This window comes from Planococcus citri, chromosome 2, assembly GCF_950023065.1.
Source record: "Planococcus citri chromosome 2, ihPlaCitr1.1, whole genome shotgun sequence".
Classification (NCBI taxonomy): domain Eukaryota; kingdom Metazoa; phylum Arthropoda; class Insecta; order Hemiptera; family Pseudococcidae; genus Planococcus; species Planococcus citri.
The window spans coordinates 72633840-72649516 of NC_088678.1; the positions used below are offsets into that span (position 1 = coordinate 72633840).

General features: G+C 32.1%; 1 protein-coding gene across 4 annotated transcripts in view; it reads left to right on the forward strand.

Annotated features, from left to right (window-relative positions):
* Positions 1–15677, forward strand: part of Iml1 (GATOR complex protein Iml1) — a 289826-nt gene that overhangs the window by 270895 nt on the left and 3254 nt on the right. The window contains exons 19-24 of one of the 4 annotated variants that reach the window (XM_065352936.1): positions 517–691; positions 4570–4776; positions 5352–5420; positions 8726–8802; positions 10616–10720; positions 15449–15650. In XM_065352936.1, the coding sequence (XP_065209008.1) occupies positions 517–691; positions 4570–4776; positions 5352–5420; positions 8726–8802; positions 10616–10720; positions 15449–15650 (835 nt within the window). Of the gene's footprint in view, positions 1–516; positions 692–4569; positions 4777–5351; positions 5421–8725; positions 8803–10149; positions 10200–10615; positions 10721–15448; positions 15651–15677 lie in introns of all 4 variants that reach the window. The other 3 variants (XM_065352937.1, XM_065352938.1, XM_065352939.1) reach the window with 3 other exon arrangements.

The following is a 15677-nucleotide window of genomic DNA, read 5'->3' on the forward strand; positions in this document are numbered from 1 at the left end:
GGCTCTGAGGAAGATATCGAGAGAATTTTGAATCCCGATGTTATTAGGAAATACTCCGAAATATTGTTCGTTTTAAAGACCCCCTCTCGGTATAGTTTACTGGTGTACGATACGCAAAATATGTCTTTTTATCATCACTGTTTGAACGAAAATGATAACGAACAAGCTGCCGAGCAATTGGTTTTGAGATTGAGGCATTACGTGGATGTTGAACGTCTTCTACATGTCAGCAATACTGTCTCAGCTCCGTATACTGAAAGCTCTCTGTACACTATTGAAAATATTATTAAGATTATTTGGAACGCTTTAGATGATAGGTTGGCCAAACCGCTAAGTTTAGATGAATTTGAAAAATTACCCTCGTACCCGGATGAATTAAATGTTGCTGTTACTAATAATTACGTCGTTGCTAAAATTAATAGTTTGATTGAATTAAGCATTAGTGATAATAAATCTGATTTTTGAGTTTTTAATTTGCTTAGATATTAAAATGAGTTTTTTTTTTTTTGTTTACAGGCATCCGTATCCACCTTTTGTGATCCAGTACAGATATCGGTTCCAGGCGCCGGATCATAACACATATGGTGTATCTTGGGTGTCTTTTAATGCTGAAAAACTGGAGAATTTCAATTGGAACTACCTGGATCATTACATTTGCACCAGAGGCGATACTGATTTCCAATTGGTCGAGGTAAGATAAGATTTATTCAATATAGAAGATGTGGAAACGGGAGATAACTGCAAAGTGCGTCAAGTAGTCTGGAAAAAGTTTAAAGATGGGTTTTTTAGAATATCTACCCAAAAAAAGGAAGGAGAGATGAGAAATTTGAGGTCGGTAAAATCAACATTTTTGAGATACTCGTATTTCATTCATTTTGAGATTCGTTTGTCTGATAAGAATAGAATGATTGAAGGTAGGCAGAGCAAAGGTTCTTCAAAATTTTACAAAATTCATCACTGTGAATTGAAATGACTACATTAAAAAAAATATATAGTTTCAAGATGGATTTCTTCCCCGCCTACTTAAAGATCTAAATTTAAAATTTGTTGATCAATTTCACCTTTCGACGTTTTTTTTTTTTAGAAAGGGGGGATATTACTTCCAGTGACTGAATATTTTTATGTTTTCAGGAAATTTCAATTGATAGGTATCATTTCGGTTTAGTTGTTTTTAGCAGATAGACTCTTTTTTGTTGAATTTTTCCATTTACCTCTCTTAAGAGAAATGTTGAGATTTCTTTCAATTATTGTGAATTTTCTTCCAGAAATTTTTACTTGTGCTTAACTTTTATAAAAAATTGAAGAAACTGTTGAAAAAATGACCTTTTTAAAGATCTATGGCTCGGTTCTTCTTTTATTTGAAAAAAGATATGAAAACGAGAAGAAACGAGAAAGAATTCAGAGGCAAAAATATCCCAATGAAATTTTTTATAAACATTTTTTGAATATTGAAACGTTATGAGTTTTTTCTGAGAGAGAAAGAAATGGTAGGAAAATGAAAAGATAAATAAAAAATTCTAAATCAAAAAAATTTTTTTGAACTTAGTGGAAGTAGACTTATTTGTGGAAAAGAAGCGGAAGAAGTTGAATATTGATTTGAGGGGTTTTATGAGAAATTTTCTCTGGGATGTTTGAAAAATGAAAGCAACAAATAGAAAAATGTCATCTCAGTCTTGAAAAAAAAACGATAATAAATTGAAAAATTTTGGAAAATGTTTGATGTTATTTTTAGAGGAGGAGGAGGAGGAGAAGGGAGGTGGAGAGGAGAGAATCAGCTTCAAACATTGATTTGAAAAATTGTTGCTGAAATTTCTCCGTGTCTTGTATAGAATGTGTGACCTTTTTCAAGGTCTCTCGACCCTCGTCACTTCTTTTCCCTGGAGAAGAAATTAACGATGAAAAAAAATTAACATATTTCTTTGCGAAACGTTGGTTTTGAAGAATTTTTTTAGAATTTTGAAACGTGTAACTATTTTGGGGAAGGGGTAGGTGAATGAGAAGATGAAATAAAACATAAATTCTGGGGCATAAATAATATCTTTTCAATGTTTTTGAATAGACAACTGCAGTTCAGGATTTTTAAACATTGAGCCTTTTTGGGAAGAGGAGAAGAGGAGGAGGAAGAGAAGGAGGAGTAGGAGGTTTAAATATTGATCTAAATAAAGAATTTCATGGAAAATTTTATTCGTGATTTTTGGAAAATTAAATGAATATTGTGTGCAAAATGGTGACCTTTCTCAAGATCTTATGGCCCTCATCTTCCTTTCCTCCCTCCCTCTCTGCCAACTCGCGAAAATAAGAATGTTGAAACTTTGAGCTTTTTTGGGGGGGGAGGGAGAAAGGAAAAGAAGTCTAATTGAAAAATTTCATGAAAAAAAAATGTTTTTTTTTTTTTTTTTTAATTTTTGGAAAACGAACGAAACGCAGCAAAACGAGTAGGTACCTCTTTCAAATTCCCTTAAACCTCATTTTTCCTACCTCCGCTTCTCTGAAAAGAAGATGAAGCTGAAAATTTTGAAATAATGAACTTTTTTGGGAGAGGGAAGGGAAGAGTAAGAGGAAGATTTAGACGTTTATTCGAATAATTTTGTGAAAAAAAGTTCCATGATTTTTGTAAATTGAAAAAAGTATATTGAAGAAGGAAATTTTTTGGTGGAGGGGGAGAGTGAGATTGATTTAAAAGATTCAGGTAGTTGAAAATTTTCTTTAAAAAACCCATTAAAAGTTAATATGTAGGGTCACGGGTGGTTAGTTGTCAAGAAAAAAAGTTTTTTGAAGTTTCTGAAGCCATTTATGAATATTTTTTTGCGGTTTTGGGCTCATTTGAAAGCTTGATTCTTTGCGCGTGTTTTCTTTTTTTAAAATTGAATTTTGGTTCATGTGATGAATAGTTAATGGTGGATTTAGTGAGATACTTTTTTGTGACAACTAACAACCACCCCTGTTGTAAGTTGTCAAACACGCATTCACTATTGATTAAAAAAACTTACAATTCAATTTTCGAAAATTTTCAAAAAGATAACACATGAGAAGGACTAAACTTTTAGATAAACTCAAAAACTTGAAAAAATATCCATAAAGGACTTTAAAAATTGACTGGTCATTCATTGAATTTTTTTTTTGCGTAGGTAAATCCATCAATTCAACTTTTTATTCGTTTTATAGAATGAAAGACAGAAAAAAAATGATTCAATAATGCAATAGATAATTTTCTAAAAATATTTTTCCACTTTGATGCATATTTTGGTAAACTATCTTATTGACAACTAACAATATTCCCTTTTTTGACAACTAACAACTTCTCGTTTTTCATCTTTGTACCAAAAAATTTTATTCATTTCAAAATTTTTTGTAATTGAACATGTGATTACTGAATCCGTGATAAAATTTCCTTTAAATTGATGTATAATTTATTTACTTTTGACAAATTTTTATGTTCAAAAACGAAAAGTTCCAATTTAACATGTGTAACTTCGCACCTGTAAAATCACTTTTTTCAAAACTGTATCCCCAAATAAAAAGCTATGTTGCCAATTTTGCATGTTGGAACATTAGTAGGTATAGCATGAAGTTATTATGAAGGTTTCGTGGAGATAGCGTTCATGTATCCTTTTAAAAACGCAATTTGACAACTAACAATTATTGACAACTAACCACCCGTGACCCTATTTCATTATTCTGAAAATGAAATTTAAAAAAATGCTTTCCGAATAAATACCTTCTTGTGTTTGAAATTTCAGACTTTTGAAGTGAACGTGCAATTTTTTTACCATGCACGTGATTGAAGGAAGAGGAGGAAGGGTGTGAGTTTAAAATATCGACGGATTTCTGAAATTGATTTTTACTTTGAAAAAAATTGAGGTTTCAACGGATTACTCAATAAATTATATCTTTGATCAAAAGTTGTCATTCTTTAAAAATTATTATTTTTCACTTGACAATATTTCTTGAAATTAGATTTTGTGTAGAAAAGAGTTCAATCTACTCAAAACTTGTTGCTTCCTCCATCGATCGCAGAAAAAGTGTCAAAATTGGCAAATTTAATGAATGCAGAAGTTGTCAAAATTGTATTTTTAAAGGAGCTAAAAATTTCAAAAAATTCTAGAGTGGAAAATTTTTTAAATTGTCTGATTTCTAAGAATTTTTATGTGCATTAAATTTGTAAAAAATTGTTTAATTTTCCTTTCAAAAATTTCTGTTTTCAGAACTTCACACCGACATTCTTACATTTTATGAAAATTTGTTTTTTCCTGCAAGGTTTCAAATTGATGCACTTTTTTTCACTTGAGTATGCTATTTTTCCAGGATATTTTCAAAAAACTGTTGGAGATTGGGAGGGGGAGGATAGAAATGACGAAAGCAGTCGCAAGCATTTTTGCTTTGATTTAAAATTATACCTTTTTCTCATCTTTCAATTTTTTTTCTTTACCTGGTTGAAAAGAAATAGGATGGAAGTTAGATTTTATGGATACTGTAAAATTTTTTCCAATAAATTTTGGCAATTCTCCTTTTCTTAACCTATCTTTTCAAAAAAAAATCTTATTTTATTTTATGATTTCTGTCCTTTAGTCTTGCAAATACTGGCGATTCCGAGTCTATGCACTGCCATCAGTTCAACCTGGAACGAAGAAAATCCACGGCGGCTCGCCCAACTGCGATGTATACGATCGTCTAACCCAAGAAGAAAAACGTGGATTACTCGAAGGGTTCTTGAAATTCATAGAATCTCCGGTAAACAAGATAAAACGTATGACGATTCAAAAACAAGAACAAAAGGTACGTATTACACGTAGGTTCATAGTCGATACGTAATGCCAAATTAGCTCGAGGCTATTCGCCTATTTCGCAGACACGTGCTGCCTAAAAAGTATACTCTTAGCAATTAGCAATAATGAGCATCGTACACTAAAAAGCCAGTAGCGAAGTACTAGAGTAGCTAGTAGAGTGAAATTTAATGCATTCAATGCCGAACATTACGATAGCAAAATTTTTTTCAAGATAATTTCTTCTTTTATAGTATATACTGTTTTTCCAATTTTATAATCAAAAAATACCTACACCGAGAAATGAAATTTGTATGTTACCTTCACTAACACGTAATTTTAATACAACGCTTTCATCTCACGATATGTTTTAAGTTGAATTGTCGATTAATTTTCTTCTTTTTTTTCCAAGTTTTAACTCGCGAAGTTTCATCAAATTGAGCAGTTTGATTGCGAGAAACTGTTCTGTTTGCTAGACTTGCCTTATCGCTTGTATAATTTTTTTCCCTTTGGAAAAATACTACTCGTATGAAGAATTAATATACACTACAAATGTAGTTCTACTATTGCATGTGCGTTTATTAACAGGATCACTTAACCAGTCAGCTTACACGTCGTCGTCACAGTACTGGTATTGTGTTTCTCACACGTTTCCAGGTATAGCCCATTTAATTTTATACCTTTTAGCCAATTTTTTTAATCGATTATTTTACAGCTGTAAGTATATTTGCAGTACATAGTGTTATCCTGTCCTGTAATATGTCAAGTGCTCAGCAGTCAGCACCTTGCACTCGCTTCGAGTAATCGTTCACGAAAAATTAATTAATTTTTTTCAATTGCTCGAGCACATTAATTAATATTTTTTTATTTAATGATTTTTGACCGAGTAAAAAAATGAAGCCATTGGAGTAAAACAAAAATTATCAATTGAAAATGTTTCAAACACAAAAAAACGACATGTTAAAATGTTTGTAATTTTTACTTGGCAGACCTGGAAAGGGGGAAGGTTTCGGTATTAAAAAATGAGGTATTTTTTCAACAGGCAATCTAAAGCAATCAAAATCAGCGAATTTGAGGAGGAATGATTTCTCAATACTTGCTAACTTGATGTGGTTTTTTTCATCTTTGAAGTCAATTTAGTTATTTTTAAACTCAATTTTCGAGTTTTTTTTCTTCGTCACCTTGATCTATAAATTTTTATTCTCCATCCCTCCTATCATAAAATTACACTGTTTTGTGTACGTTTTCTAGAATGTTAATTACATATTTTGAAAAATATTTTTCTCAAGATTTGTCTTGAAATTTGATGCAAAACATAGCACCTTGCCATGTTAAAGTTCAAATTCTCAAACTAACTTGCACGTTTGCTTCAATTAATGACTAAAAATGAATAATCTTTTGTTGCTTGTGAAAATTGGTTTTTGGTTTTGTTGTCTTGGACTGTGATTTTTGTCAGTTTGGCATGAAGAGAACAACAAGAGCACCCAACAATAGTTACTCATTCTTTTAATATTCACAATAACAAAAGAGACCTCGAAATGAAATAACAAACCGATCGATATAATTTATACGTAGGAATATTTTTATTGTGAAATCATAATAATATGGATAATACGTATAAATGTAGATTGGAACTCAGAACATAAGGTTGAGTTGAAAATTTTTGATCACCCAGTAGATCCAAAAGTCGTACATTTTGTTGATAAATTCATGAAAATTGGTGATGTGGGCCCTTGAACGGAAGGGCAGGAGAAAGCTTCATTTTCGACTTTGAAAAATAAAACACTTGAAAATATTTTTATTTTTATTGCTATCGTCCCCTCCTTTCTGGAACATAGGTGTTGAAACAAAAATGAACAAATAAAATAATCGTTGCAAAAGTTGACCCTTTGCATCAGTGTTGCTAAAACAAAAACAAAAAAGATGGAAAAAACAACAAAATTTTAAAAACCAAAAAAAGCATGCAATTTTTTTTGGTATTGGCCAATGGTCATATTTTTTTCTAAACGCAGCCATTTTGATCAAAAATACGAAATTTTTTCTCAAAAATGTGAGTAAAAAGACCAAATTTCAAAATTTTACTCTTTGGAAAGTTTTTCTTATTTTAAAACTTGTTTTTTGAATCACCCTCGTATAATTTTTTATAATTTTTTGATTTTTTTTCAAATTTTAATTTTTAAGGAAAATTGAAAAAAAAACGAAAAAACGAAAAAAAAATTCCCCTTGGAATAAAATACCTTTGCGACCTTGCAATCTATCAAAGTGGTATAAAATTTCGTGCTGATTTCGAAAATGGTAAAAAAAATTATTCTAATTCAAAATTCGTATTTTTAATCTCAAAAATGAAAATTTCTTGGGGAATTTTTTCGATTTCGAGAAACAAATAATTCTTGCAATAAGTTAGCTACGTTTTTTTTTGGTAAGGATTTTACCAAAGTCTAAAAATATGTGATCGTATTTTGGAAAATTTTTGATGAATTATGCAAGAGTCAAAAATCCAAAATACGGATTTTTGAGAATCCAGATTAATGTTTTCTGAAACTGATGAAACGAGCGTGTAGATTTTCAAAAACCGATTTCAAACCGGACAAAATAAGGCTGACTCGGTTTTTAACTGCCCAAATTAATTTCCATCCTTTCTGGAGAAAAAAAACGCGCTGGAGGCTCCAGAATGACTCGGTATGGTGGTAAAATTTGGACTCGTTGCAGGGGTCGGGGTTGGTTTCAAACGAGATTAAAAATGGAATGATTTTGTTTTTTTTTTTTGTATTTGTTTCTTCTGAATATGATTTTTAGTTGTCAAAATTGATTTCCACGCATTCTGGGGAAAATTTCGAAATTCTGGAGAAATCGAAAATAACGCTGGAGGCTCCAGAATAGTAGGAAACGGCGAAATTCGGTTGGGGGATTGATATTAGTAGTTCCAAGATTAATTTCCATCATTTTGATTGGATAAATGTTTTTTTTTTTTCAAAAAAAAACGTCCTAAATTGTCTTACAACGTCAATTTTAAATTTTTAAAAATTTTCCAAACATCATCGGGTAGCTAAAATTTTGATTATGTGTGGGGGGCGAGGGGAAGGGTTCAGACCATGCTCTTTCCAAAAAATCCTGGTCCTGTTTGAATCGAAAGTGGAATTTTTCATCTCCTACGAAATGAACATTTTCTTGTTTGAATTTTTGTAATTTCAACAAAAATCATTCTTTCGAGAAAAAAATACGTTGAACCGATTTCGATGAGATTTTGGAATTCGATTCTATCCTTTGAGTGTTTCCAGTCTTTAAAATACAATTTGATTTTTCATTCTTTAATCCTTTATTTTGGTCCCTAAAATTTTGAAAAAATTGAATTTTACCACCCAAACCGAATTTATGTACACATAAAAAAAGTTGATTAAATTTTGGCATCAAGGAATTCAGAACAAGCTGTTAGCTCACACTCCTTCCATAGATTAAGTTACAGTTGTTGTTGATCCTCATCTTTCTATTTCTCTCCTCAGTCCTCTCTTTCAGTCGAATTTGATTCAATTTTTCAATATTTCAGAAATACATACCTCATACCCGAAGCAACCCTCTCCTCTCCTAACGTGGCAAGTAAAAATCTGGAAAACAATTTTTTTTGGAATGAGCCCTATGAAACCTAAATTTTGTTCAAAATATTATTCTAAAAAATTACTTTTGAAAGCATATTCAACGTTGAATTGTCATCTATCAGCTATATGCAATCAGCGAGTGCGAAACTTATCATTGATCATTTGTAGAAATTGATTATACGTATAGCTTTACGCGTCCTAAGCACCGTGCGTAGCTTTTAGTGCTAAGTATATTGTTGCTGAAAAAGCTATACAGCTACCACACTCAATATTTACAAATAGATACCTCTATATAAATGCAGAAAGTACTAATTATAAAAAAATGAACTAATTTAATCGATTTAAATCGTTTATTTATATGATCTCCAGATAGGAAATATGCACAATTCACCGTTCCGTGAACGGCTAGGAAGTATGAATCGTGAAAAAGCTACGACTCGTCCAAGGTTTGCGTTTTATTGTGATTTGTGGCATGCTATTTTTTTTTATTATTTTAAATTGCAGCCTTTGTTTTACGCTCATTATCTTTTTGGTTTGGTTTTATGGTATTCGGTCAGCGAAGTCTTTGGTTTCTTCATTGTATTGTTAATGCTTATCTATGCATGAAAATCATTTGCTGTTGCGCTTTTGTTTTGGCATATCTACACACACAGGTGTTCATAGTCTTTTTTCTTCTCGACGAAATATGTACTCGTATCTCAGACTTTTCTATTATTTTCAATCTTCATCGTAGTGAGGCATTTGTATCATTGGATGTTCGGATTTTTTTTTTGTTTAGGTTTGTAAAGGGATCATTTGTAGGTAGGTAGTAGATTTTGAAACGTAGTAAAATGTACAAAAATGTATTGTGCAAGGATTTGAGATAGTATTATTTTTTTCATTTCTTTTTTTAGTTGTAAGTATATTTTTTTTTGTTAAAAATGAGAAGTTCATTTTTGTTCGAGATTTTGCAAGTCTGATAATGATAAAAGAAGATGACAGGATTTTTGAGTTATATGAGATTGATTAAGTAATCTGAAAAAATGTTGAGCTATATTTTTTCGTCATGTGAACGAAGAGTGAGAGAAGACTTTAAAATAGGTAAATACTTTCGAGTCGATTATTTCTGCTCTTGCAATCATTAAATTCTCATGTTGGAAATTTCCAGATTGCAAAAATTACAAAATGAATTTCTCATTTCAATTGTACATTTTTTTCCCTTTAAATCTGGTGTCTTCTGTTCAGTTTCTCGAGATATTTTCATTGAAAATTTCATCATCTGAATAATCAGAGCAGTCATAATTTTTTTTTTTTAAATGGAAGACACCAGCACGACAACATCGATCGATCATTTCATCTGCTTTGTACATTGATTGAAAAGATTTTGCATTTGAAGAGTGATATTCCAAAACTCGCTTTGTCCATTTTCACAACTTTTCAGGAAAGAGGAAAAACAGTTTCCCTTTAAACGGGTAAATTGGCTTTTTAGGCGAGTTTAGCACTTTATTTGGGTGGATTTATGATGTAGGAGTGTAGGTATACATTCCATCCACTAAATACTGCTGAAAAAAATTTCAATAAAAATGGACAAAGCGCGTTTTGGAACATTATTTTTTTTTAAATTTTTAGTGAATTGGCTATTTAGGTGAGTTTAACACCTCATTTTGGTAGGTTGATGATGTAGGAATGTGAGTTAATACTTCATCTACCAGATACCGCTGAAAACCCAACTTTGATAAAAATGGACAAAGCGAGTTTTGGAATATCACTCTTCATTTTTATTAATTTTTTTTTTGTTATTTTACTTCGCTTAGGAGAAATATGTAGCAGCAAACCGCATGCCTGAAAAAAATGCCGCTGTCAGGTGAGGTTTTAAGCTTTGCTAAAGACGCCTATATAGCGTTTATTTTTCACCCGCCGTTGACCAAAAAAATACATAAATAAAAAGGAATATCGAATAGAAAAATCAGACCATGACCATTGTTCTTATTACCAACACATGCGCATATATAAGTAGATACTTGGCTCAGTGGCTCTCATCAAAGACCATAATTATGCACACGGATTCAAATTTGTATTATTTTTTTCCACTCCATACACGAGTAGTGTGCCCGCCTGGTGATACGTTGAAAAAGCTTTGATGGGTAAAGGCTCAAATTTGACGAGCTGATATTGTAATATTCGCTTCGATATAAATTGTATATTGGTGGTAGTCGTAAGCGGTTTCTTTGAAGGGTGATTATTTTTTCTAATAGTGTGTTTTGTTTTGTAAATACTCAGATCCGGATCCAAGGTTATTGAAAGGCAGAAGATATCTCCTGCTCCGGATGTCATGTCACCGGTGACGGTTACTTTGGATAATGATTGTAATGAAGTTTTTGAGAGGTAAGAAAAATGAGGTTCGGTCCTTCTGGGAGACGAGTAGAGACACTAAGAGATCGAATTCAATTTTTGATGAATTTTTGAGATTTAAATTTACTTAAACCAAAAGCTCAAAAATGAGAAGAAAATCAAAAATTTTCCAAAATGACCTAGGAAGCTGAATTTGAAATTAGTTTGCAGAGTAAATTTCGGCTTTCCAACTCCATTTGATAAAATTTTGTGAAAACTGAAAATTTCAAAAATCTGCAGGAGACTCCAGGAATTTTCAAAAAGTCGCTGGAGGCTCCAAAATGGTTGGAACCCACCTGCAATCGACTCGATAGTGTGCAGGCATGAAATTCGGTCACTTAAAAAGTGACTTAGTCACTATTTCACTTGAAAGTCACTTTTTGTCACTATTTCGGCGAAAATGGCCAAAAAAAGTGACTTTGGTCACTTTTTTTTAAAAGATTTGTCGTGTAAAAAAAAGTGCCAAATTTTAAGAAATGATCAATATTTTTTATGAAAATCCTTCAGAATCATCACTTTAAAAAAATTAAAAATCAGCTGTTCAACATTTAAAATGTAAGACGATGTGATTGGATAGAGCCGATATTTTCTAAACCGTACAGAGGTAGAAATTTATCACCTGTCAGAATTTCAAGTGCTAAAGTGCCTTTTTCGATTTTTGGTGAATTTTTGAAAATCAAATTTTGGCCAAAAATGAAGAAAAAAATCAAAATTTTACCAAATTGACCAAGAAAGCTGAAATTGAAGATATACCCTATTTTCGACACGCCTAATCGATTGGAAACTGTTTCAACCCGTTTTGAGCAGTTCTGGAGCCTCCAGCAGATTTTTGAAACTCGAAATTTCCCAAAATTTCATCAAATGGGAGATGGAAAGCCGAAATTCATTCTGCGAACTAATTTCAATCCGCTACGAAGTCAACTGTAGGTAGATTTCAAGTCGTTCTGGAGCCTCCAGCAAAATTTACTTTGCAAACTAATTTCAATACGAGATGAAGTCGACTGTATGGTGGTTTAAAATGGTTTTGATGCTTCCATCTACCTTTTGGAAATTTCAATTTTCCAAAAAACGCCATATAACCTTTCAAAAAGTCGCTGGAGGCTCCAAAACGACTTTAAACCTAACGACAGTCGACTTCGTTACGTACTGAAATTAGTTTACAGAATAAATTTCGGCTTTCCATCTCCATTTGATGAAATTTTGGGAAATTTCAAGTTTCAAAAATCTACTGGAGGCTACAGTATATTTCAGAAAGTCGCTGGAGGCTCCAAAATGACTTGAAATCTGCCTGCAGTCGACTTCGTAGCGTATAGAAATTAGTTTGCGGAATGAATTTTGGCTTTCCGTCTCCATTTGATGACATTTTGGGAAATTTCGAGTTTCAAAAATCTACTGGAGGCTCCAGTAATTTTTAAAAAGTCTCTGTAGGCTCCAAAACGACTTGAAATCCACCTGCAGTCGACTTCGTAGCGTATTAAAATTAATTTTCAGAATAAATTTCGGGTTTCCAACTCAATTTAATGAAATGTTGTGGGAATTTAGAGTTTTAAAAATCTGCTGGAGGCTCCAGAACTGCTCAAAATTGGTTGAAACAGTTTCCAATCGATTTGGCGTGTCGAAAATAAGTTATATCCCAAATTTCAGCTTTCTTGATCAATTTGGTAAAATTTTGATTTTTTTCTTCATTTTTGGCCTAACTAAATTTGGTTTTCAAAAATTCACCAAAAATCGGAAAAGGCACTTTAGCACTTGAAATTTTGACAGGTGACATTTTCGCCTTATCTTTCGATCTACTTTTGTACGGTTTTAAAAATGTCGTGGAAGTCCTATGTTGAAACGCAAAATCTGCGATTTCGGCTGACATGTAAATCAAAATGGCCGCCATTTTGTAAGTAGGGCCACTTTTTTTTTGGACAAGGGTTAGAAATGTTCCTTAGGACTCCCGCTTTAAGAAAAAAAGTTGTCCCGGAGGATCGACCGGAGAGGGGGGTACAATAGATTCTTATATGCAGATTCCCTGACTAACATAAAATATACTTTTCTCTCAGTTCTCAAAATTTTGGTCACTTTTTTGCTATTTTTCAGTCACTGAAGTCACTAAAAAAATTAAATATGTAGTAAATTTCATGCCTGTAGTGTGTTGAAATTGAAGTACAGAGTGAATTTCGGATTTCCAATTCTGTTGGGTAAAATTTCATGAGTATTTCAAGCATTGAAAATTTACTGGAGGCTCCAGTAATTTTCAAAGAGTTGCTGGAGGCTCCGAACGACTTGAAATCTACCTGCAGTTGACTTCGCTGGATTAAAACGGACGGATATTCAAATTTAGCTACCTCGAAATTCGAATTAGGGTCATTCCACGTCAATTGGACCAAGAAGTGGTAGGTGGGTTCGGCGATTTTTTTGAAATTTTTCCTGTGGAAAGACCTTCCGAAGGGATGATCAATGGCGCAAATCGCAGCCCTCTAGCTCATTTTTAACGGCAGCCAGGGGGTGTCAAAGTTTTCAGAGAACCCAAAATATCATCCATTTCAGCAGTGGATTGCTCGATAACCGCGATACCTACAAAAATGGAACTTTTTCCCATAGTTAGAGGTTTTGAAAAGCTTTTTGGTGATATCATAAAAATCAGTGTTGCCACTTTTTTTCGTACAAAAAATTAGCTCAAAAAGTTTCAAAACGTAATTTTCATATCGTTCCGACTCTCGAAAATTCTGAAAAAAATATATTATGGACAACTGTTCATGCTGAACAACATACTAAAAAATTGGGATGGTAACTTGTAACAAAGTCGATTTAAAAAAATTTAAACTTTGCGAAAAAATGCGATTTTTTGATTTAAAACATGAAAAAGAGTTTTGATTGGTAAAGTTGACCCATTTGACCCCTATTTTCACGTATCTGTTGAAAAAGTTGAAAAAACCCCTTTCACTCAATAAAATAAACTCATCACAAAAAAATCAAAATTTGAAAAAATTCAATTTTCAATTTCAAACATCAAAAAAAGCTTAAATTTATTCAGTTGTCTTATTTTGACCACTTTCTGACGTATTTCATGAAAAAGTTGATAAAAATCGCACTCACAGCAAAAAAAAATGAAATTTGTTTTTTTTTGAATTTTTTTGAATTTTGATTTTTTTGTGATGAGGTAATTTCACCGAGTGAAGGGGTTTTTTCAACTTTCTCAACAGATACGTAAAAATAGGGATCATATGGGTCAACTTTACCAATCAAAACTTTTTTTCATGTTTTAAATCAAAAAATCGCATTTTTTCGCAAAGTTTAAATTTTTTTAAATCGACTTTGTTACAAGTTACCATCCCAATTTTTTAGTATGTTGTTCAGCATGAACAGTTGTTCATAATATATTTTTTTCAGAATTTTCGAGAGTCGGAACGATATGAAAATTACTTTTGAAACTTTTTGAGCTAATTTTTTGTACGAAAAAAAGTGGCAACACTGATTTTTATGATATCACCAAAAAGCTTTTCAAAACCTCTAACTATGGGAAAAAGTTCCATTTTTGTAGGTATCGCGGTTATCGAGCAATCCACTGCTGAAATGGATGATATTTTGGGTTCTCTGAAAACTTTGACACCCCCTGGCTGCCGTTAAAAATGAGCTAGAGGGCTGCGATTTGCGCCATTGATCATCCCTTCGGAAGGTCTTTCCACAGGAAAAATTTCAAAAAAATCGCCGAACCCACCTACCACTTCTTGGTCCAATTGACGTGGAATGACCCATTAGCGTATTTTTACTCTCTCAGTTTGGCACTTTTCGGTCCAAAAATTGTGGAATTGAAAGTTAACAATTGGAAAAAATTTTGAATCTCCTCCTCCCACCTCCAAAAAAAATTATTTGAAATACATTTATATGCTTGGAAAAGTTTACTGTTTTAATCATTTTGACCTTTGTCCTGTTCCCTTCAATTATTGAAATGTTTGGAAAAGGTCTCAGACTCTCAGTTTTCACTTTTTTAAGTATGTGAAATTTTTCCTCAATAGTTCTAAAAAAATCGCACAAGGAATTTCAGAATTTTGAGTTTTTTGAAAATCCTCGAATAACGAAAAAATTATACAAAATTTCAGGTTCTTCACTCTCTAAAAAAAAAAAAAAAATGAAACACCTGAAAAAATTCTGTTTTTTAATTTCCAGATCAATATTTTTCATTTTGTGTTTTCTTTTTTTTTTTTGAAATTTTGAATTTTTTCACATCGTATAGGCCTACATTTTCAATCACCCTGCTCTTCCCTTCTTACCAAATAATTGAAATACCTGCTTTAAAAAATTACAGTTACCATTTTTCAATCAAATTTATAAATTTTTCGATTATTATTTCTTCTTTTTTAGTAATTTGTATTTTTTTCTGGTTATTCCTTGATTGATTAATAGTTGGAAAAAACCTGTCAATTTCAGCATTTTTATTTAAGAAAGAAATTTCCTCGTTTAATGAAGAAATCTTCCAAAATTTTGGCTTCCCTCTCTTCTCCCTATCAAAAAAATTGAAAAAATCGGTGGACATGTGCTGTTTTTTCAATTTTTAAATTCGAAGGACTGATTTCATTTTTGGTTCGAGTTGATTCAAAGTTTCTAGTTTAAGTTTGATATTGGAATTTTCGTGTCGAGTTGACTTTTTGAGACAAAGAAGAATAAACTCTTAATACTATCGCGAATACAGGTACCTACTTACCTGCTAATCTTACGATTTGATTTATTTTGCAGCATTGAAATAGCTCGTTTGAAAGAAAACGCAACCACTATTGAAATCGTAGAAAGGCTGAGCCATCCAATATACGGAATTGAATTCTTATCGAAGTACCCTAGTTTACCTAGTTTTACGTTCATCAGCTACGATGCGGTACAATGGATGAAAAACCGAGTCGAAGGAATCACATGTGAGACGGAAGCTGTCAAAAAATTAGAGGTAAAATATTCACGAAGTTTTGATTTG